At 43.7% G+C, this 23,018-nt stretch overlaps 1 protein-coding gene across 2 annotated transcripts in view; it reads right to left on the reverse strand.

Annotated features, from left to right (window-relative positions):
* PRKCB (protein kinase C, beta) overlaps nucleotides 1-9,711 on the reverse strand; it is a 448,755-nt gene extending 439,044 nt beyond the window's left edge. Inside the window, exons 1-2 of one of the 2 annotated variants that reach the window (XM_006867193.1) lie at nucleotides 9,374-9,711; nucleotides 8,466-8,497 (exon numbers count right to left, since the gene is read on the reverse strand). In XM_006867193.1, the coding sequence (XP_006867255.1) occupies nucleotides 8,466-8,497; nucleotides 9,374-9,546 (205 nt within the window). In that variant the 5' untranslated portion in view covers nucleotides 9,547-9,711. The remainder of the gene's footprint in view (nucleotides 1-8,465; nucleotides 8,498-9,373) is intronic. The other variant, XM_006867194.1, reaches the window with a different exon arrangement.
* Nucleotides 9,712-23,018: the final 13,307 nt, after the last annotated feature.

Genomic DNA, 23,018 nt, shown 5'->3' on the forward strand with positions numbered 1-23,018 from the left:
GACTGGCTTACAAGCTTTCAAGAGGGAACCTAGATCCAGAGGGCATGGAGGAAAGTAGAATCTCCACTGAGTAGTATCCAATCTGTCTAGGCGGGCTGATGAAATGAAATGCGGATGGATCTCTTGTGATACAATAGTGAATAATTGTTATCAGGACTGATTGTGAGAGTTGGAAATGTAAAGGTAGACATTTTATAGCAAGGAGGAGAGTGATTAACTTTGCAGTCTAGGAGCGGAGGTCCCTGGGACCATCAAGGGAGAAGAGCGGAGAGCAGGATCCTACCCAGAGACAGTGATGCCAGAGATGGAGGCAGAGACGATGACGTGGAGAGATGGAGCAGCTGGGGACTTTAGACCCAGAAAGAGAGAGGGGCTGTGTGCTGATGACTGGGGGTCTGGCTTGCAGGGTATATATACCCTTTGGTTGGTTGATGATGCATGATGGGGATTGTAACCATGGCAATAAAACAATATATGATAGGATGAATGTAAAACTAATGTTCTCCCATGTAAACCATCACATAATTCACGATAAAACATTAAATATATATATATATAAACTAACGGACCATCTGCCTCACAGCCTCCAGGACCCTGAGACTCAAAGAACTAGATGGTGCCTAACTGCTACTACCAACCACTTTGATCAAGATCACAACAGAAAGTCCTGAACACAGAGAAAGAAAAAAGTCAAGATTATAAAAATCACCAGACTTACTAGTCTGGTAAAGACTGGGGAAACCCCCAAGACTGTGGCCCTTAGACACCCCGTAAGCCTGCAACTGAATATATCCCTAAGGATCAACTTTCAGCCAAACAACAGACAGGTCTATAAAGTGAGTAATGGCATCAGGCAGGTATTTACTTCTCAGTACAATCAACCAAAACAGCAACGTTGGCCCAAAAATAAAGGCCAGGAGGCAGGAGAGAAGAGCAAATGGAAGCAGACAAGCCAGAGAGGAAGCGAGAAGAGTACTGCTCATTGAAGGGATTGCAACCAGTGTCAGAGAGCAAAATGTGTACAAACCGTTTCATGGAAAACGAATTTGCTCTGTAGGATAAACACTGGGCTGTGAACCAGCCGTTCCACAGGAGAAAGATGAGGCTTTCTGCTCCTGCAAAGATTTACAGCTTCAGAAACCCTATATGGGGTCACTATGAGCTGGAAATGACTTACCAGCACTTAACAACATTTTTTTTTTTTTAAATAATTAACTGGACTACAGTTAAACACCATACCATATATTTTCAATTGTATTTAGTAATTTAATTACTTGTAACTAAAATACAAGGGAACCTGGTGGTACAGTGCATTAAACGTTAGGCTGCAAACCCCACAAGGTCAGTAGTTCAAACCTTCCAATCACTTCTTGAGAGAAAGATGACGTTATCTGCTCCCATAAAGATTTACAGTCTTGGAAACCCTATGGAGCAGTTCTCCTCTGTTCCACAGCGTCGCTGTGTGTTGGAATCCAATAGATGGCAATAGGATTCTTGAAGGTTAACACATTAACACATCAAAAGAAGATACATATTCTCAAAATCGTAACATGGATCTGGTTAGAGTAAGAGACACCTCAGTAGCAACAATGTAAATTAATTGCTTTCAAACCTTCAGTTGTAGCTGTATATTTTCCTGTCTCTCTAACCAGATCTTACATGCTAATTCTTTTTCATCCCTATGTATTATGAACATCCTGTATCTATGCAATACTTGGAGTATCACTAGTATTTGGAATTCTCTTTTTCACATTAGCTTAAAAGAGCCTGTATATCACATCAAGGAGATTTTCAAAGGTCACATTTTCCATGTTTACTTAGAGAGCTATTAGGCTGCCCTGTGAGAAAGCTTTAAGCTTTAACTGGGTGCTCTGTGGTTCAAAATGAATTTGCTTCTTGTTACCTCTCCAAAAAAAATCAGCCATCCTTAACATCAAACATTAACCCAACCAAAGATTCTTATTTCATTGGGGACATTGGATCTGAAATCGCACGTCAGATGGAGGAAGAAAAAACAAAGCCAAACCACCCAAGAGGAAGACAAAAAGCCTTTAACTTTTCACAATATAGAAACCCCCAGGACATATTGAGAATAAGCCAAAAGGTGAGCAGGGTGTGGCTCACAACTCTTGTGTATCTGCTTCTATAAAGGTAGAAATTTGAAAAAGATGGAAGTAAATTCTAGTAACTTTCAGCCTGTCTTGGTGATTACAACAAACAAATAGACCTTTTTAAGATTTTACTAAGAAAGTCCAACCTGAAGTGTGTTATTGTTGTGTTGTTAAGTGTCATCAAGTCAGTTCCGACTCATAGCGACCCAGTATAGTTTCCGAGGAGTATGAACCACTGACCTTGCGGTTCAAACCAACCTTATAGTCTAGAGCATGATCCTGCAGTACCACACCAACACTTCTAAACCTGAAGTGTGTTATTGTTGTTGTTAGGTGCCATCGAGTCCATACCAACTCATAGCGACCTTATGCACAGCAGAACATAACACTACCCGATCCTGGGCCAACCTCACTACTGTTGCCATGCTTGAGTCCATCAATGCTGCCACTTGGCCAATCCATCTCATTGGGGGTCTTCCTCTTTTTCTCTGACCCTCCACCTTACCAAACATGATATCCTTCTCCAGCGACTGGTCCCTCCTGACAATATGTCAGAAGTATGAGAGACAAACTTTGGCCTCCAAGGAGCCCTCTGGCTGCACTTCTTCCAAAGTAGGATATCATATAATAAGTTTGTAGCCAAAACTACATGACAGAAATAAAATTACCCTTTGATTCGTTTTTTTTAATTGTGGTAAAAAAAAAAAATGTCTAGGCTTAACCCATGTATGTGTATTAACTGCATATTAAAACAAACATATTCTCTAGGGTTGCTGTTGATGAGACTAGAAATAGCTGGATTGATCATGCAGTGCTTTTGTGTAATTCTTCTTAAAGGTTAAAAAATGTTTTGTTTTATTTTTTTAAGAGCTGATTTACTCACTATCACACAAAAGATGTAAAGTGTCAGAAACGCCATATAGGGTGGCTATGAGTTGAAATCGAATCGACAGCATTTAACAACATCATTAATTCTGGCTTTTCATAGTCAGAAAATTAACATGCTGGGATTTTTCTAGAGAGTCCATAGCAAGTTTAGATCTTCCTCGTGAGTAAAGATGAAGATGAGTGAGCCAATATTGTCTGCTTTTCTGGGCCCAGGTACTGCTGTTCACATACTGGGTTTATTCAAAAGTCTATGAAGACAGGCATCCGAGAGAAAAACCCACCTAAGTACATAAAAGAGGCCTACTCATTTAATAAGTTCCAGAATTAACATTGTCCCACTTTCACACAGTTTTCTACAGTAATAATGATGATTTCACTTAGAGTCATTGATACTGACTGGGGAATATTTCTCATGCATTAATTAATTACCTCACTGATTTTCACACTACAATCCTATGAGATAGGTACTGCTAGTTCCATTTTACGGATGAGGATACTGAGGCTAACTGTGAAGAACTTGCCCAAGATCATACTATGAACGGGTGGCAAATCACAGATCCAAACTCAATCGCCTGGATCAAGCCCCTGCTATGAATGCTGAACCTCTATATTTCACTGTCGCCTTATTCTCTTGAAAGGAGCTGCGGTAGGCTGCTAACAATAAGGTCATCGGTTCAAAGATGAGGCTGTCTGCTCCCATAAAGGTCTCAGAAACCCTATGGGACAGTTCTACTCTATCCTACAGTCAGAATCAACTTGATGGCAGTAGGCTTGGTTTGGGGTTGGCTTATTTCGACTGAAGTGACTTGAAATGACTTCCTTTAAAAAAAAAAAAAAAACAAGTTTTCTCTTCGCCAAGCTGCAAAGATTTAAGAGGGTCAGAGTTTAATTTCACCTGAAGACTTGTTTTATTCACAATTAAGGCACAAAGGGCAGTTTTGGTGCCTCTAAAAGAACGCCACAGAGAAGAATCTGAGGACCCCACTTCTAATCCAGAATTTAAGTAGTTTCAGATTCTCAGCCCCAATGTTCCATCGATAAAAGTATTCTTGAACTACCTCACAGAGTAGTTGATTCAAATATATAAATAAATCAATAAATAAGGTAGAAACAACAAAAGGAGAAGTAATGTGGCAGTTCCAACTTTTCGCCTCCAACAGTACAAAAGTGAAAAATCTCTGGGCTGAAATTCCCCTGAGCATATAGAAATCCATACTTCTCCCTGGTATGTGAGTTTTTCATCCTTCCTCTCCCAGCCCCATACCATGTACTGCCATGCCAATTTCCAGGACGGCACTATGGAGCATGGAAAACGTTCTCAACGGCTTCCGTGCCTTACGATCACACTCCGTACCTCCTTAGAACGCCAGTGTATCTTCTTTCCCTACCTACTTTTGAAATTGAGCCCCTCTCTAACCTCTCTTGAGTCTGAGAAAGTTCTAGCCTAGAGGACAGAGGCAAGAGTGTCTGTGGCAGCTTCCACAAGTGACAATGAGAGTGTGTTCTTTGCTCCTATCCTCTTTCCTCCTTGCTGAAATAAGGATGCAATGACTGAGAGTCTAGGATTTTTTTTATTATTATTATTATTGTGAGATAAAGATCCTTCCCTAAGAATGAAAGAGCAGAAAGTTGACAGGAACCTAGAGCCCCAGGCTCTGGAATGTTAACTTACAATAGAGAATAAAACCTTATGGATTTTCTATCAAATATTGACCCAGTTTTAAATAGATGCTGCTGCTGTATGCTGTCTAGTCAATTCTGACTCATAGTGACCCTGTATAGGGTTTCTAAGGCTGTAAATTTGACAAGAGCAGAAAGCCTCATCTTTCTCCCATAAAGCAGTGAGTAGATTTGAACTGCTAACCTTGAGGTTAGCAGTCCAACTCATAACCCACTATGCCACCAGGGCTCCTTGTTAAATAGAAAATTTATGATAAGATTTGTTGTATCCAAAATTTTCAGCTAATAACGAACTCCTCTATGATTCCAGAATTCCTTCTAAACAGCTCTAAATTGAAGGATAGCCATCCCGACTCCAGGATGTCCCTCTCCAAACCATCTCAACTTTGCAATCTGCTCCACCTCTCAGTCCTCTTCGGATGGACCTCGCTGGTTCAAACAGAATACACTGGGAAGTAGTGCCACTGAGTGACCAGATGTTCACAGCTGGATCTGGACTCTCCCTTGGCAGCCAGTGTCATAGCAAAGTGACCCTGCTGAGCCCGTGTTCTCGCACACCAGCTGCTCTGCCATCAGGGGAGTTTGAGGACAATCATAAGAACTGATATTTTCGGAGAGATTATTCTACGTGAAGCTGGTCCAAGCATCTTATATCTTAGACCGTCTTTGAACTTCTCAATAACTTTTTAGGATAGATACTGTTACTGATCCTGTTTTACCTGAGGGGGCTTCAAAAAATTCAATGAAAAATGGAATTAAAAGATAACAGAATTTTCCAGGAACATTTTTAAGCTCCCTCAGAGATGAAGAACTTGAGGCACAGAGGCTAAATAATTTGACTAAGAAGTCCCAAAGCCAGGATTCAAACCCACAGTGACATGGCTGATAAGCTATACACTGCCTCTCAAGAAGGATACAGGAGGGAAAGGAGTTTTTTTTTCAATGTGACAGTCCTACTACTAAAGAGGCCATATTTCATTTAAAACCTTACTTTTGATTTTCTCTCACCACACCAATCACTCCTATCACTTTTCAGGATTCCTTCTCTCAGTCGATAAGTCACCACATCCAAGGAGTCCTGGTATGGCTCTCGACCACAAGGTCAGTTTAAATCGCAAGATCAGAGGTTTAAACTCACCAGCTGCTCCTCAGAAACCCTACACAGGGTCACTATGAGTCAGAACCAGCTGCACTGCACTTAACAGCAACCAGCACATTCCAAAGTGTCTTTCCCATCCACCAAGAACAGAGCAGGTGGCATGGGGGAACAGCATGAAGATGTCTTCATAAGTCAGCCCTGACCTCAGCAAGAGCCAAAGTTAGAAAGCGGTCCATGGAAGTGACAAGAAAACTCACAGAAGAAATGAAGCATTTCAGCCCCAAGACACCACTGGGATTTGGCTGGAGGGAGTCACACCAAATTGTAACAAACATTCCACACCAGAGCTTAAGCGGTTACCACTAAGAAGGATTTGGGGAGTCTTCTGGGGTGGTTCATAACACTGAGGCTCTAAATCTACCAGAAAGATAGAGGCTGGGAGATCTGTCTGGCTCCTCAATGAAGCACCTAGACCTTAGGGGAGAGGTTTGTGAGCCTTAGAGGACAACAGCGCCACACTGAAGAACATCCTGCAAAACTGACAATGCCACCCACGCTTGCCAGGGATCACTTCAGAGAGTAGCCATGCAACCAGAAGCTGTCATTCCGTGCCAAGTCAGATAAGATTCCTTACTGCTTAAGGCCTCTCTCCTCCGGACTAGCTCACCACAGTAATCAGCTTGACTCTAAGACACACCCCAAAAGTGAGACATTTCTCACCATACTCAGCAAGCTGACCTAAGAATGGGAAGTGGGTGAGAAGGGAAAACTTTCCAGAGCAGGGGTTGCAAACTATAGGGTTCAGGCAGGGGCTTGAAACAGGGGAAATGGGCCTTGTTGGAATTGATTCTAACAAATACGGGGAATATGTGTCCTGTCTTTGAAAATAATTTGCTCTCCAGCTCCAGATGATTGCTGTAACAGGAAAAACTGGACCATTTCTCAGCAAAATTGGAAATTACAAATTGTTTGTGAAATCTTCTAGCTCTGAAATACTGGCTTCAAAATCAAAAACTGTTTAAGATACTGAGTCCTAGTGTGGTGCTGTACGATAATGCACGAGACCACAAGGTCAGTTTGAACTGCAAAGTCAGTGGTTCAAACCCACCAGCCGCTCCTTGGAAACCTTATACACTATGAGTCAGAACCAACTTGACAGCCCTTAACAACAACAAGGGCTAAACCAGAGTCCTGGTGTGGTGCTGTAGGATCAGCAGTGGACTGCTAACCACAAGGGTGGCAGTTCAAATCCACCAGCTGCTCCTTGGAAACTCTATACAGGGTCACTATACATCAGAACTAACTCGATGACACTTAACAAGAGCTAAACCTGATTGATGTAAAGCGTTAAGTGCTGGCCTGCACTTAAGGTTGGTAGTTCAAACCCACTCAGAGGTATCTGGGAAGACAGGTCTACTGATCTACATTTTGAAACTGTAGGAACAAATTAACTCTAGACATATGGGGTTGTCATGAATCACAACGGACTCAAAGACAACTAAACAACTAGGGCTAAACAAGTCTAAAGGTGATTTGACTCTGGGCAACCAATTTGTCTTTTAAAACATTATTAGCCCAAGACAGCTGAGGTCCCCCTGCTGCTGCTATGTGTCATCTAGTCACTTCAGACTCATATCAACCCTGTACAGGGTTTCCAAGGCTACAAATCTTTACAAGAGCAGAAAGACTATCTTTTACCCATGGATCAGCTGGTGAACTTGAACTGCTGACCTTCAGGTTAGAAGCCCAACATGTAACCCACTACATCATCAGGACTCCTTGAGATTCTCTTCCACACGATTAAAAGTCACCACTAACAAGTTGGGCACCCCTGGTTAGAGTCAAGAAACTCTACCAAGATGTTGGGACTGAGGTAACCAGTCCCTCTGGAGTCCTTTATGCATCCACCCAGAAGATGTTGTTGTTGTCGTTGGTAAGTACCGTGGAGTCGGTTCTGACTCATAGCGACCCTGCACAGGGTTTCCGTGACTACAAGTCTTTACGGGAGCAGAATGCCTCATCTTTCTCCCATGGAACCACTGGTAGTTTTGAACTGCTGACCTTGAGATTAGAACGGGTGATTTGAAGGAGGATGTGAGAAGCACCCCATCTGGAACCATCTCTTTCAGTGATGGCGGATGCCCAGGGAAGAACCAGCAGCAGCGAAGGCAGCTGAACCTGTTACTTCCCCCACGGTGCCTTTCAAGGGGAGGCACCAAGAGCAGAGAAGGCAGCCACCTGCGCTGTCTGTGAGGAGGGGAAAGAGGCAGAGCCTTGCTCCAAGAGACAAGGAACCACACATGAGCAAATAGGAGGACAGGAATTAGGAGGAATCATCCCAGAAATAGCCCCTGGAGATACTCCCTCCAGAAGACTGGCAATCCCAGGTTAGGTTCACGAAACCCATTTTGACACTTCAATTGTTTAGAAGGGAGTAAGACTGAACTGCATACATGGGAAGGGCCTCTCAGTTCTACCAGCCTTTCTGGGATGGATTATCACAGCCCCCTCACACGCATATCCCTTAAAAGGACCCTTTTGCGATGACGAATTTGTAGCCTGGGAGGTGACAAAAGTGATTCCTTCACTCTCTGCCTAATTGCTCACTTCTGTTAAGTCCCTGTCACTATGTCTTCCCACAAAGGACAAGGATAGAGCCTCCACCGCCCCAGCATTATGGTACCTACCTTGGCACTGGAATCCCTGCTTCCCGAAGCCCCTGCAAAGGTAGAAAGAGACAAGTCAGGCAGCCCACAGCTACCTCTAAATGACCACCACCGTTCCTGCCCCCTCCCCTTCCTCTCTAAGTGCAGGCTCCCCGCAGCCATGAGGAGCCTAGGAGGCTTCAACCTTTGAGGGAGAGATGGGGGCTTAGAGGTAACTGCACCTCCCCTCACCCTAGCTAGGCAAAGGAGACAAGACTGTGACCACGGTGTGGGCGGAGGGCGCGGTTCCATCCGGGTGGGAGCGGAGAGCAAAACGGAGGTCTACCCCCAGACACCCAAGTACCCTCAGGGAAAGAGAAGCTATAAAGGCGCACCCAGAGGAGGATGAGAGCGGACTCTGGAGGATGAAAGGCACCCCACGCCTGCATGGATAGGAGAAGAGGGTTCCCACGGGAAGGGGAAGACTGGGGAGGAAGAGGGTCCCTCCATGCCCCCAGAGAGGCGCAATAAAAAAGAACACAGAGCAGAAAAGGATGCCCCATGCCTGCAGCGAGCTGGAGAGAGGACACCCGGGGAGGAGGGAGCCTGTCACCCGGAAGGAGGCCCTAAGAGCGGGAGCCCCAGGCGAGAGGGCACCCGAGGCGCTGTTCTCCCCAGGAGGGCCAGGCGCTGGGCTCTCGAAGCCAGGTGGAGGGAAAGGCGCCCGTGGTGCTGCCCGGGGCGCTACCGATGGACCGCGGAGAAAGCCGGGGCAGGAGACGCCGCATGGCCGGCCGCTTGGGACCGGTAAGAGGGTGGCCACAGCACAGCACACCAGGGAGTCCGGCACAGAAGGGTCCAGAGTGAGGCCCGAGGGTGCCAAGAGGGTCCCCACCAGCCGCGCTCCCCTCGGGGGCCGGGTGGGCTCGCCGCACCGGGTGCGCTCTCACCAGATGAAGTCGGTACAGTGGCTGCAGAAGGTCGGCTGTTTAAAGAAGCGGGCGGTGAATTTGTGGTTCTTCACCTCGTGCACGTTCTTCTGCCGGAGGGCGCCTTTGCGGGCGAAGCGCACCGTGCTCTCCTCACCCTCGCTCGGCGGCGGCCCCGCAGCCGGGTCAGCCATCTTGATCGTGGGGAGCGGGAACCGAGAGGGGCCAGGCTGCGGGTCCACCTGGCGGGAGGAAGCGCCGCTGCTGCCGCCGGAGCCGTAGGCGCTTTTCCTGCGCCGGCTCTGGCGGCCGCGGCGCGCGGATCTGGGGCTGTCACTAGCCCAGCTGCCGCTGCTAGTCCAGCTGCGCTTGGCACCACTGGCCCCAGCTGCGGAGGAGGGAGGCGGAGCTCTGGGTGACCCCGCCTTCCTCATCTGCATCGGGTCCAGGCCCCGCCCCACGCCGCCAGCTGCTTTACATGTTGGCACCCTACGTTGGCGTCGGCCGACCTCCTATAAAGTTCTCCAACGCAGCATTGCAGTGCGCTAGGGACCGCAGTCTGGGCGCCTCCGCCCTGAGCCTCGACCCCCTGACCGGGGCCTCTGCCCAGGGATGTGTTGACAATGGAAGCACCCAGGGGAGCCTCAGGCAGTACTGAGAGGGGTGTAGGAGAGGGTGTGTGTGGATTCCACCCAGGCCTCTGCAGACTGGTACCCATCCACCCACTTCCATCCCATTGGTCATTCTGCACATGCCTCAAACAGAGATGGGCTCCTGCTGTTACTTATTCAGAAAGGTCTGTGGCTCCACAGACTTGCACACACATGCGTACTTACACACAGAAGTAGAGGTAGAAGAGGCGTAATATTTATTTATTTAGAAAGAGAGAGAGAGAGAGAGTGTGTGTCCTGGTGTGGCATTGTGGGTTCATGCGCCAGACTGCAAAGCCGTTTGAACTGCAAGGTCGGTGGTTCAAGCTCACCAGCTGCTCCTCGGAAACCCTATACAAGGTCGCTATGAGTCGGAACCAACTCGATGGCACTTAACAACAACAACATTATATATATACATGTATATATATACACACACACACACATATATATATATATATTTTTTTTTTTTTTTTTTTTTTAATCTACCACCTGGAACCCTGGTGACACAAGGGCTAAACATTCAGCTACAAACCAAAAGTTTGGAAGTGGAGACCCACCTAGCAGCTCCAGAGGAGAAAGACCAGGCAATCTGCCCCTTGTGAAGATTTTGTTGTTGTTAGGTGCTGACGAGTCGATGCGACCCTATGTACAACAGAACAAAACACAGCCAGATCCTGACGGCCTCCTAATTGGTGCTATGCTTTTGACCATTGCTGCTGCCACTGTGCCAATCCATCTCATTGGGGGGCTTCCTTTTTCACTGACCCTCCACTTTACCAACCACAATGTCCTTCTCCAGGGACTGATCCCTTCTGATAATAGGTCATAAGTATGAGAGACAAGTCTGGCCATCTTGGTTTTTAAGGAGCAGTCTTCCAACACAAATTTGTCTGTTCTTCTGGCAGTCCATGGTACCTTTAATAATCTTCTCCAACACCATAACTCAAATACATCAATGTTTAACAGTCTTCCTTATTCATTGTCCAACTTTCACATGCATATGAGGTTATTGAAAATATCATGGCTTGGGTCATGTGCACGTTAATCACAAACTGACAACTTTGCTCTTGAACATTTTAAATAGGTCTTGTGCAGCAGATTTGCCAAATGCAATATGTCATTTGATTTCCTGACTGCTCCTTCCATGAGTCTTGATGATGGATCCAAGCAATATGAAGTCTTTATCAACTTCAATCATTTCTCCATTTATCTTGATGTTATTTATTGCTCCAGGGGTGAGGAGTTTAGTTTTCTTTACATTCAGGTGCAACCCATATTGAAGGCTGTGGTCTTTGATCTTTATCAGTAAGTATTTAAATCCTCTTGTCTTTCAACAGCAAGGTTGTATCATCTGCATAACCTTCTTCCAATCCTGATGCTATTTCATCATATAATCCAGTTTCTCAGATTATTTCCTCAGCATACAGATTTAATAAGTATGTGGTTGCTGCTGCTGCTACTGTTAAATGCTGTTGATTCAGTTCCAACTCATAGCTACCCTCTATATGGTTTCCAAGGAGCAGCTGGTGAGTTTTAACTGCCAATCTTGTTGTTCAAACTGACCTTTCATCGAGCGCTTACCGTATAGCGCCAAAGAATAAAACCCTGGCGCACACCTGTCCTGATTTTAAACCATTAAATGTCCCCTTGTTCTGTTCAAACAACCACCTCTTGTTTTAGGTACAGGTTCCCTATGAATGCAATTAAGTGTTCCAGAATACTCATTCTCCTCAATGTTGCTCATAGCGTGTCATGATCCACACAGCTGAAAACCTTTGTGTAGTCAATAAAGCACAGGTGAACATCTTTCTGCTATTCTCTGCTTTCAGCCAAGTTCCATCTGACGTCAGCAATGATATCCCTCATTGCACATTGTCATCTGAATCCAGCTTGAACCTCTGACAGTTCCTTGTCAATGCACTCTTGTAGCTGTTGTTTATCTTTAGCAAAAATTTACTTGCATGTGATATTAATGACATTGTCCAATGATTTCAGTTGGGTCACCTCTCTTTGGAATGGATACAAATAGGGATCTCTTCCAGACAGTTGGCCAGGTAGCTATCTTCCAAATTTCTTACCATAAACGAGTAAGTGCCTCCAGTGATGCAAAAGTTGTGCGGTGCTGAACATTTTCCATTTCTAGTCCGTCAGATTCCAGAGACTTGTTGTTTGTCAGTGCCTTCAGCACACCTTGGATTTCTTCCTTTGGTACCACTGGCTCTTGATCATCTGTTAACTTTTGAAATAGCTGAGCATCAACCATTTCTTTTTGGCACAGTGACTCTGTGTATTTCTTCCATCTTTTGACGCTATGTGCATCATTCAATACTTTGCCCAGAGAATCTCTCAGTACTGCAAATCAAGGCTTGAATTGTTTCTCTGTTCTTTCAGCTTGAGAAATACTGAGTGTGTTCTTCCATTTGGTTTTTGAACTCCATATCTTTGCACATTTCATTATAATGGTTGACTTAGAAACCACATAGGGGCAGTTCGACTCTGTCACATGAAGTCATTAGGAATCAAAAATCTACTAGAGCGCACCCAACAACATATCCACCACAAACAGGATTCTTGACTTTTCTTCACCTACCACTTAGAAATCTTTAACTTCTGTCTATCCTTTCCATAAAGAAACTCAGTTTCTTCTACTGTAAAACTGAGCTAAGAAAAAGGGAAAAAATAATTGGCTAGATCATCATTTCTCAAATTTTTAGTCAGACCTGACCTATCTTCACTAAGTTTGGCCAGATTTGTACACCATCTGGAAGGGTGGGGAAGTCTATTTAGTTTCTGAGTTTCAATAGCAAAAGCAAAACCAAATCCAATGCCACCAAGTCGATTCTAACTTATAGTGACCCTGCATAGAATTTCCAGTGCTGTTGGTCTTTATGGGAGCAGAAAGCCTCCTCTTTCTTCCATAGAATGACTGGTAGATTTGAACCACTGACCTCAAAACCAGTTAGGAGTCCAGTGCTCATCCTATAGAAGTATCTGTATTAAAATCTCTGCAGGCATTTCCCTAAGGGTATGAAATCAGAGACCTTTTATGTGTTAATAGGAAAGATTAACACATGTTGTTGTTTCAACTCACAGAAACCCTATGTCAAACAGAACGGAAACCTGCCTGGTCCTGTGTCCTTCTCACAACAGATGCTATGATGGGACCCATTGCTGCAGCCACTGTATCACTCCTTCTCCTTGAGGGTCTTCATCTTATTAAAAGTCCAACTGGGACTTTCTTCATGATGGAATCAGAAAGAAGGAAAGCTACCAGAAGGGTCATAATATCCTAGATGTGCAATTCATTGTCTTTGAGTACCCTGTTTACGCATTGCATCTAAACACACACATACCTGTATGCAGTAGGGCATTAGTCTGCGGATACTTTCGATAGACCCCAAGCTTAGAGAGCAAGAAAGCTCAGTGCCTGACACCTTTCAAAGAACTCAAAAAATGTTCATTGACATTGTGAATGAGTAAATAAGTGAATGAATGAAAATGGAAAAGATTGTGACCTCTTCATACCCAGTAGATGTTCAATAGTAGGAAAAGCAAGTGCTTCTTTTGTGTAACATACATCTTATTTAGTCCTGAAAACAGCTTTGTATAATTTTGGTAACATTCACTGTGGATAAAGACCCTGATCACCACTCATCTCTTAATTTGTCCTACTGTGATGGTTTGTATGTTCCTGGAAGTTATTTCACAGGTATTTCCAATATCAGCATGGTGGAGAGGTTTCAACAGAGCTTCTAGACTAAGACAGAGTAGGGAAAAGGAAGAGGTAGTCCATTTCTGAAAAATTAGCCACTGAAACCCTTCTGAAGAGCAGGGGAACAATGTCTAATATGGCGCTAGAAAATTGGCAGCTCTGGTTGGAAGGCACTCAAAATACGACTGGGGAAGAGCTGCGTTTTCAAGTAAAACTGTAAGAAATGATATCAACCATCCCTCTCACAGCCCTCTCTACTAAGCTGAGTTAGATCATTGGTTGTAGCGGCCACACACAACTCAGACACCACACAAACAGTTACGGGGTTTATTGGGGCATTTAATAGGATACAATGCGGGATCAGAAAATGCTCAGGGCGCAGTTCTTTCAGTTAGGACAGCTTCTCCTCAGTGGTGCCCACGAGCAGACCTCTCTCTGGCCTTCAGCCCTGCCCCTGCCCCTGCCCTTGCCCTTGCCCCTGCCCTTGCCCTGCTCAGCAATGTTACAAAACTGTTTTAGGGCTGCTGATAAATGTCCCAAGGGCACTCCATTCAGCTATAAGCCTCAGCCTGAAGGCACTCAGTTCTCGCTCTAAGGGTCAGCAGACCTAGCTCCCCTATTAAGTGCACCCCACTCCTCAAGTGAGCCTTTGACCTCAGCTTTACTTGCTCTGTCTGGTGGTCTGGCTCTTGATTCTGCTGCCACTGTCCCTCTGCTACTCCTCCAGCATCACAGTTTCGTGTCCCTGGGTCAAGGACATCCCTATGCAGAGATCTCCAGGTCCAAAGATACACCCCGTTCCTGGCTCTTCTTCTGTGATGGTAATAGGGTTTGCTCTTTCCTGTTTCTGAGATGCCTCATTTGATACGTGTTAAACTCCCAAGATTTTTCAATCATACTTAACCCTGTTAACTAACAAGTGATTCATATAATCTATCAGCACCTTCCCCTACCTTCTCTCACCCAGACCTATCAAGAAAAGGTCGTTTGGACTGTTAACTGATGATGTATGGAGGGGATTATAATCAATGTAATGAAACAAGTCATATGAATGGTTGAATGTGAAACTGATGATGTGCCCTGTAAACTTTCACTCAATCCAAAATAAAAACCTTAAAAAAAAAAAAAAAAGAAGAGGTCGTTTGGTGGGAATTTACACAAAGACTGTGGCTAGAAGGGGATCGTGGTGCGGTTCTGTAGATAAACACTGCACTGCTAACTACATGGTATGCAACCCAAACCCACCAGTTGCTCCTTGGAAGAAGTCACAAGGAGTCAGAACCCACTTGACGGTGCTTAACAACAGCAATGGCTAGAAGACTTTAAGTAATTCACTGCTCTGCAAGAACCCACTGCCATTAAGCCAGTTCCAACTCATAGCAACCCGGAACGGGACTTCTAAGACTAAGCATTTAGAAGAGCAGACAAGCTTATCTTTCTCCCTTGGATCAGCTGGTCTGTTTCAACTGCCAAATTTGCAGTTAGCAGGCCAATACCTAACCCACAGCACCACCAAAACTTCTTAAAGTAGAGTCAACCTTAATGGCATAAATGGAGTTAAGCTTTCAACACCTTCATCTGATGATGTGGCTAGACCCAAAATGAAAGAAAATTGCAAGCATCTATTAATAACAGGAAAATGGAACACACAAAGTATGAATCCAGGAAAACTGAAAGTTATAAAAAATGAAATAGAATGCTTGACAACTTCCAGTTTTCCTGTATTCAAACTGGCCAATCCCCAGCTAGGTATTAGTGAGCTGAAATGAACTGGTATTGGCCAGTTTGATTCAGATAATTGTACGGTCTACCATGCCAGGAATGCCAAATTGAAGAGGAATGATGTCACATTCATTGTCAAAGAAAACATTTCGAGATAAATCCTGAGCTACAACACAGACAGTAATAAGATAATATGCATATGCCTACAAGGAAGACCAGTTAATATGACTACTATTCAAATGTACATGCCAACCACTAACACAAAAGATGTGGATATTGAAGATTTTCCCAACTTCTGTAGTCTGAAATTGATCATACAGGCAATTAAGATGCATTGATAATTCTGGTGACTGGAATCTGAAATTTGGAAACAAAGAAGGATGCATAGTTGTAAAATATGGCTTTGATGATAGAAATGATGCCAGAGATTACAGGACAGAAATTTAAAATACTCCTTTTTCAACAACATAAATCCCATTTTTCACACATGATCCTTGCTGAATGGAACACACAGAAATCTAATTGATATCTATAGAAAGAGATGATGAAGAAATTCAATGTCATTCAGAACAAGGCCAGGGGCCAAATGCTGAGCAGACCATCAACTGCTCGTCATCCAAGTTCAAGCTGAAGTTTTTTTTTAATTTTGAAAAAAGTCCACAAGAGCCAAAATACAACCTTAAATATATCCCAACTGAATTTAGAGACCATCTCAAAAATAGATTTGATGCATTGAACCTTAATGACCAAAGACCAGATAGATGACTTGTGGTATGACATCAAGGACAACATACATGAGGAAAGCAAAAGTTCACTTAAAACATTGGTAAGAACGAAAAGGTCAAAGTGGTTGTCAGAAGAGACTTTGAAATTTGCTCTTGAACATAGAGTCGCTAAATTGAATGGAAGTAAAAGAGCTGAACAGAAACTTTCAAAGAGCAGTTTGAGAAGACAAAGTAAAGTATTATAATGAAATGTGCAATACTGAAGGATCCTTTGGACAAAATATTAAATGACACAAGAAGCATCAAAGGATGGAAGGAATACACAACTTCACTGTACCTAAAAGAACTGGTCCACATCGAACCATTTCAGAAGCTGGCATATGACCCAGAACTAATAGATGAAGTCCAAACTGCACCAAAGCATTGTGGAAACCAGGGTTCCAGAAATTGATGGAATACCAACTATGCAACACTGGAAGATGATGTCATTTTTCCAGAAACTTTTTGAAACCCCCTTGTGTGTTGAACCAATAATTCTAGAAGCTGGACTATATGAAGAAAAACAGCATCATGATTGGAAGATGACTCATTACCATACCAACCTATAATCCAAAATATGCAGATGATATTACCTTACTTGCTGAAAGGGAAGTGATCTTGTAACATTTACTGATAAAGATCAAAGACTGTTGTTGCTGCTAAGTGCCACCGAGTCGGTTCCGATTCATAAAAACCCTGCGTAGGGTTTCCAAGTTATATCCTTTACCCTGTGGGTGGCGCTGTAGGATAGTTGATTTGAACTGCAAGGCGGGCAGTTCAAACCTACAAACCACTCTTCGGAAACCCTATACAGACAAGGTTGCTATGAGTTACAACCAACTTGACAGCACTTAACAACAACAACGAAACTTTAGCATGGTCCTGGTGTGGCACTGTAGGGTAAGCACTGGACTGCTAATCACAAGGATGGTGGTTCAAACCCACCAGCTGCTCCTAGGAAACCTAATATAGGGTTGCTATGAGTAGGAACTGACTCAATGGCACTTTAACAACATCAACAAATCCTTTACCAGACTTATTCTATCTGTACAAAGGGCCTCAAAAAGTTCATGGAAAACTAGAGTTAAAAGATAATGCATAGTGAAAATCTGCTTCCAAAAAACACTTTAAAGTGTTAAAAAAAAATGCCTCTTTGAGGATCTGAATCAAGCCAGAGTATTTTCAGTTGCCTCATATCCATGCAAAATTTGGATAATGAATAAGAAAAACCAAAGAATTGATACCTTTGAATTATAGTGTTAGAAAGAATACTGGATTTACCATGGGCTGCCAGAACAAAGAACAAGTCTGTGTTGGAAGAAGTGCAGCTTGAATGCTTTGCACATGTTATCAAGAGGAACCAGGAGTTCTGGTGTGGTATTGTAGGATAAGCACTGGAGAGCTAACTGCAAAGTCACCACCAGTTCAAACCCGTCACTCCTTGGAAACCATATACAGGTTGCTATGAGTTGGCACCATGTCGATGTCACTTAACAACAACAATAGCAGGAGAGACCAGTCTGAAGAAAGGACATCATTTTTGGTAAACTAGTTACGTTGCTGTTAAGTGTTGTCAAGTCAATTCCAACTCATAGCAATCCTGGTGTTGCACTGTAGGATAAGCTCTGAACGGCTAACTGTAAGGTTGGTGGTTCAAGCCCACCAGCCATTCCTCGGAAACACTATACAGGGTCTTGATGAGTTGGAACCAACTTGACGATATTAACAACAACAACATGAGACTGAAAAGACACAACAATCCCTAACAACAACAATGATAAACAAAGAACCCTGACAGGAACCTGCAGGGCCAGTGGTTGAGAACTTGGCTGTTAATTGTTAGAAAGCTTGACACGTCAAACCCACCAGCTTCTTCTCATGAGGTAGATGTGGCCATCTGCTTCCGTAACATGGCAGTCTTGAACTCAAAGGGGCAGTTCTACTCTGTCCTGTGGGGTTGCTTGCCATGGGTTGGAAGCAACTTGAAGGCAACTGGTTTTGCAGACTGTGAAGGTCAGTGTGATTAAGATCCACACCCAAGATCACACAGCTGTTGAATAAGGGTTGACCTAGCTAACTACAAAGCATGTTGTTGCTATTGTTGTGAAGTGCCATCAAGTAGGTTACTACTCATAGCGAACCTGTATAGGGTTTCCGAGGAGCAGCTGGTAAATTTGAACCACCCACCTTGTGGTTCAAACTGCCCTTGCGGTCCAGTGCTTATCCTACAGCGCCACCCCAGGACTCCAGAGCATGCTGATGATCAATGTGAGGGGAACCCGAGTCAGGGCTGGTTGAGGGAAGGCAGAAGACTGGAACTTCCAAACCTAATAAAACTCAGATCTTAGTATGATTATTTCCTGGAGGTAGTTGAGTAGTGGTCAGATGTTGTTAGGTGACATGGGAAAGCACTGGCTGTAATAACAGAATGTCCCTCTCTGACATACTCATTCAAAGGTAAGGAGGAAAAAATAGAATTCACTTTTAAGGTTGACTTGTTGTTTGGGATACTGGATGTGCTTGTCTATTATTAGTCCTCTAAGGGGCCCTATCACCTCCCAGGGAGACTTGGGAAAACATCCCAGCAGACATTGCTGCTAACTAAAGTAGATTTCCTTTGAACCGATGAGCTGGAAGCTCACAGTCCACATCCTGCCTTTTGAAAGAAATGCCCTGGATGACTTTGGTCTGTAACAACAAAGAGTACCTCATGCTGCCAGGGATGCAAGAGCCTGTGGATCCCAAAGAATCTCTTGTTTCCTTGAGGGACTACAACGTCTTAAAATGGAGGAACCAGATTCCCATTGAGCCCAGATCCCTTTAGGGAAGGGTTCTCAAACTGATAGTCCTGGCTTGTAGGTTTTCAGCCAGCATAGTTGATGTTTTAAATTACATGGTTGCCAACATGCACATTTGGTAGAATTTCACCTAAAGATCCAGATTCTGGCCTGCTTTTCCTCCTTCATTCAATAAATGCTTATTGAGCAGCTACTACGTGCAGGTCAAGAAATGGTTCAATAAAGCAGGAAAAAAGTACTGGCCTCAGAGAGTATACATTTTAATTGGACGATGAACAATAACCTAATTAGCTACCAGTCTCCATGGCCAAATCTACATGTGGAGGTTCGTGTTGTAAAGAAAAATAAGGCATAGGAGAGAAATGAATGTGGGTGGCCAGTGAAACATTTATGATAAGGGGACATGTGAGCAAAGATCTCAATAAAGCGAGGGGATGAGACTTGTGGCTTTTTGAGGGCTGGGTATTCCAGGTAGAAAAAACAGCAACTACAAAGGGCCTGAGGGGTGAGCATGCTTAGGATTGGACAAACAGCAAGGCGACCCTCTAGCTGCAGTAAAGAACAGTTACAAGGCAGGTCAGGGAAAGACAATATACCACAAGGGGAAGACCGGCATAAAATTACCTGGGCAAGGGTGTTCAAGGCAACAGAGCTAAATACTACTATTATATACATAATCCTGCAATAATAATCATTCTCTACAAGTGGTTTCATAGGCTTGCAAGTTGAACAGATGTGCGAAGGTGAATGGGGCTACACATAAATATATATAGGTTTGACAGAGGATATTTCTACCTATATATTTATGCTGCTTTTGTTGTTGTTAAGTGCCATCAAGTCGGTTATAACACATAGCCACCCCTATATAGGATTTCCAAGGATTGACTGGTGGGTTTGAACTGCTACAGCACCATCCCAGGACTCCTATGTATCTACATGTGCTGCAAATATATCCAGGAATATAGTAGAGTACTGCAAAAAAATATCTGGGAGGCCATGTCTGACTTCCTCTGGCTTCACAAAGGGGAAGGAGACTCACACTCAAAATCAGTCCAAGGCTACTTCTTATGAAATCACACATGCCTTCACCCTTCATCCTTCTTTGCCTTCTCTGACACCAACCATCTCTCCCACAGCACTCTCTGCTTCACATCTGGGTTCCATAATCCATTGCAATAGCCACACAGAACTCATAGACAATATTTAGGATTATGGGGTTTATTAAGGAAGTGAACAGGGTACAATTCAAGATCAGAAATATCTTAGGATGTCACAATTCTCCAGTTAGGAACACCTCTTCTCCGCCATTCTGCAGAGACATGTCACTCTTGTCTTTGGCCTGTCAACCATGTGACCCCTCTGCCTGCTCAGACAAGTCTTACAAACTCTGGTAGCCAGACTATAAATACCCAAAAGCACATACTGAAAACTAGCCTCCTGCCCATAGGCACTCAGCTTTACCCAGACTGTGGGCTGGGAAGCTCACAGTTGCTTTGTCTATCTGTGTCCCCATCTCTGCTGCCAACACATTTCCAGGTAGGGATCTCATGCTCCACTCAGTTGCTCTTCTTTCTTGATGGTCCTGGATTTTCTGTGCCTGCTTCTGAGATGACTTCTTTTAAACCCAATGGAATATCTAAACTCCCCAATCCAGTGTTACAGTCCTGTGCCCTACTTTCTATCCAAAGTCTTCTTAACTCCCACCAAGATTTAGTGGAAGTTAAGAAGACTTTGGATAGAAAAATCATACCAAGTAATTTCATGGTACCAGAAGCACTCAGTGGGTAATGCTCCCACCAAATCTTGCTGGGAGTTAAGAAGACTTTGGATAGAAAAATCATACCAAGTAAATTCATGGTACCACAAGCACTCAGTGGGTAATGTTAGGAAAACTTCTTACCCATAACCAAATACCTTGAGGGAATGAATCTCTGGGCCTTTGGGTCCAGGATCAGAGTCTCAGGAGATAACAAAGTCAAATGATCTACATCATACTTTGGTGAGTAATGACTGGGGTCTTAAAAGCTTGTGAATGGCCATCTAAGGTGCAACTATTGGTCTCTCCCCATCTGGACCAACATTTTTAATTTTTATTGTGAATTGAGTGATAGTTTACATTGGTTTTCCACCATTGTTTCATTGCGATGATTCCAATCTCCTCCGTGCATCACCATTCAACAGTATTTGCTTCTATTCCCTCTGTTTTATTTGTATTTTTGTTTTGTTTTGTTGATGTATAAAAAAACACTCAGGAGTATATAATCATTTACACAACCAAAGGGCACATACTATTCTTGATATATTGGATTAAGTTAAATACAGTATTAGAATTTACCTGTTTTTTGTTTTGTTAACTTTTTGTAATGGGCTACTAGGCAATTTAAAATTACATATGTGACTAAATTCTATCTCTATTGCACAGCTCTTATTTAAACAACAGAGTCAACATAATATCCTGGAATAATTCTTTTTTTTTTTTCTAGAACGACTGGAGCTCATCTCTGTTCTATGTGGTATCAGTGGGGGTGGCTTGACTGGGACTTAAGATGCCCTTTCACTGTGACTCACTCACATGGCTGGTAGTCGATGTTGGCTATCAGTTGAGTATTTGTCTAGGCTTTGGGCCAGGGTCTTAGTTCCTATTCATGCAGACCTGTCCACCAGGGCTTCCTCATAACACAGTGCTGCCTTCCAAAGAGACCAGAAGTAAAAGAAGACAATGTCTTAAAGCCTGAAGCCAAAAATGGGTAATGTGTGATTTGTGTTGTGTGATATTGATCATTCAAGAGAAGACCGCCATATCTCAATAAGAAGACTATAAAAAAATTAGGGGGTTCACACAAGAAGACCTGAATAAATACTTGTTGAATGAATAAAATATAATTATTCCCATTTGATACGTAAGGAACGAGAAGCTTGAAAGACTTAAGCCATTCTCAAGGTCACTGTAGAAATCCTACTACTGGTAACTACAAGCTGATACTGAGGAAACTTATAGGAGCTCTGGTAGCATAGTGGTTACGAATCAGGCTGCGAACCTTAAGGCCAGCAGTTCGAAACTATCAGCCGCTCCGTGGGAGAAAGATGAGGCGTTCTGCTCCCGTAAAGATTTACAGTCTTGGAAACCCTGTACAGGGTCGCTATGGGTCGGAACCGACTCAACAGCACTTAACAACAACAACAACATAGTGAACCAGATCCTGTGTTAAACACTTTACACGGATTCCTCATGTCATTTGCCCAACAACTCAAGTACGTAGATGTTATTATGATCCGTGGAAGAAAGATCTGGTAGTCTGCTCCGGTAAAGATTGTTGTTGTTGTTAAGTGCCATCGAGTCAAGCCTGTATAGGGTTTCTGAGGAGTGGCTAGTGAGTTTGAAATGCTGACCTTGCAGTTAGCAGTTCAGTGCTTATCCTACAACACCATTCTAGGACTCCATAAAGATTACAGTTTAGGAAACCCTATGGGAGTTCCGCTCTGTCACGCTAACTCAATGGCACAGAACAGCAATGAGCACAAGCAGGTGCTCTTGTTGTGTGCCACTGAGTAGCATAGAGTAGTAATCTGCTTAAGAAAAGAGGGGACTGATCTGGAGTTTGTCTTCAAGTTGTGCTGCCCTGGCGACCACACTGTTTTTATTTTGGTTGCCTACGTGGGTGGGATAGCTTGGGAACAGCTAAAGTCACCTCTTCATGTTCCCACTCTATCATTCCCGTGTTCCATACCAATGAGGAAACTAAAGTACAAAGAAATTCAATCACTTCCAAGACTCCATATTTGAAACTAGCAGTACTGGGACTTGACCCTAGATTTCCTGATTTCAGAGCGTGTCTTGTGAGGTGTCTCTGATTGGGTTTGCATTAGCTACCTTTAGGTTAGTAGCCAGGCACTTAACCCTTTGTACCCCACCTGGGGCTCAGTACTTCTGGTCAATGGGAATTGTGTTCGGAGACTACTCTTCGATCCTTCTTAGATAGGATTTCACTAAAACAGCATAGAAAGTGGTGGGGGGCG

Source organism: Chrysochloris asiatica, unplaced genomic scaffold, assembly GCF_000296735.1.
Source record: "Chrysochloris asiatica unplaced genomic scaffold, ChrAsi1.0 scaffold00102, whole genome shotgun sequence".
In the NCBI taxonomy this organism is placed as follows: Eukaryota; Metazoa; Chordata; class Mammalia; order Afrosoricida; family Chrysochloridae; genus Chrysochloris; species Chrysochloris asiatica.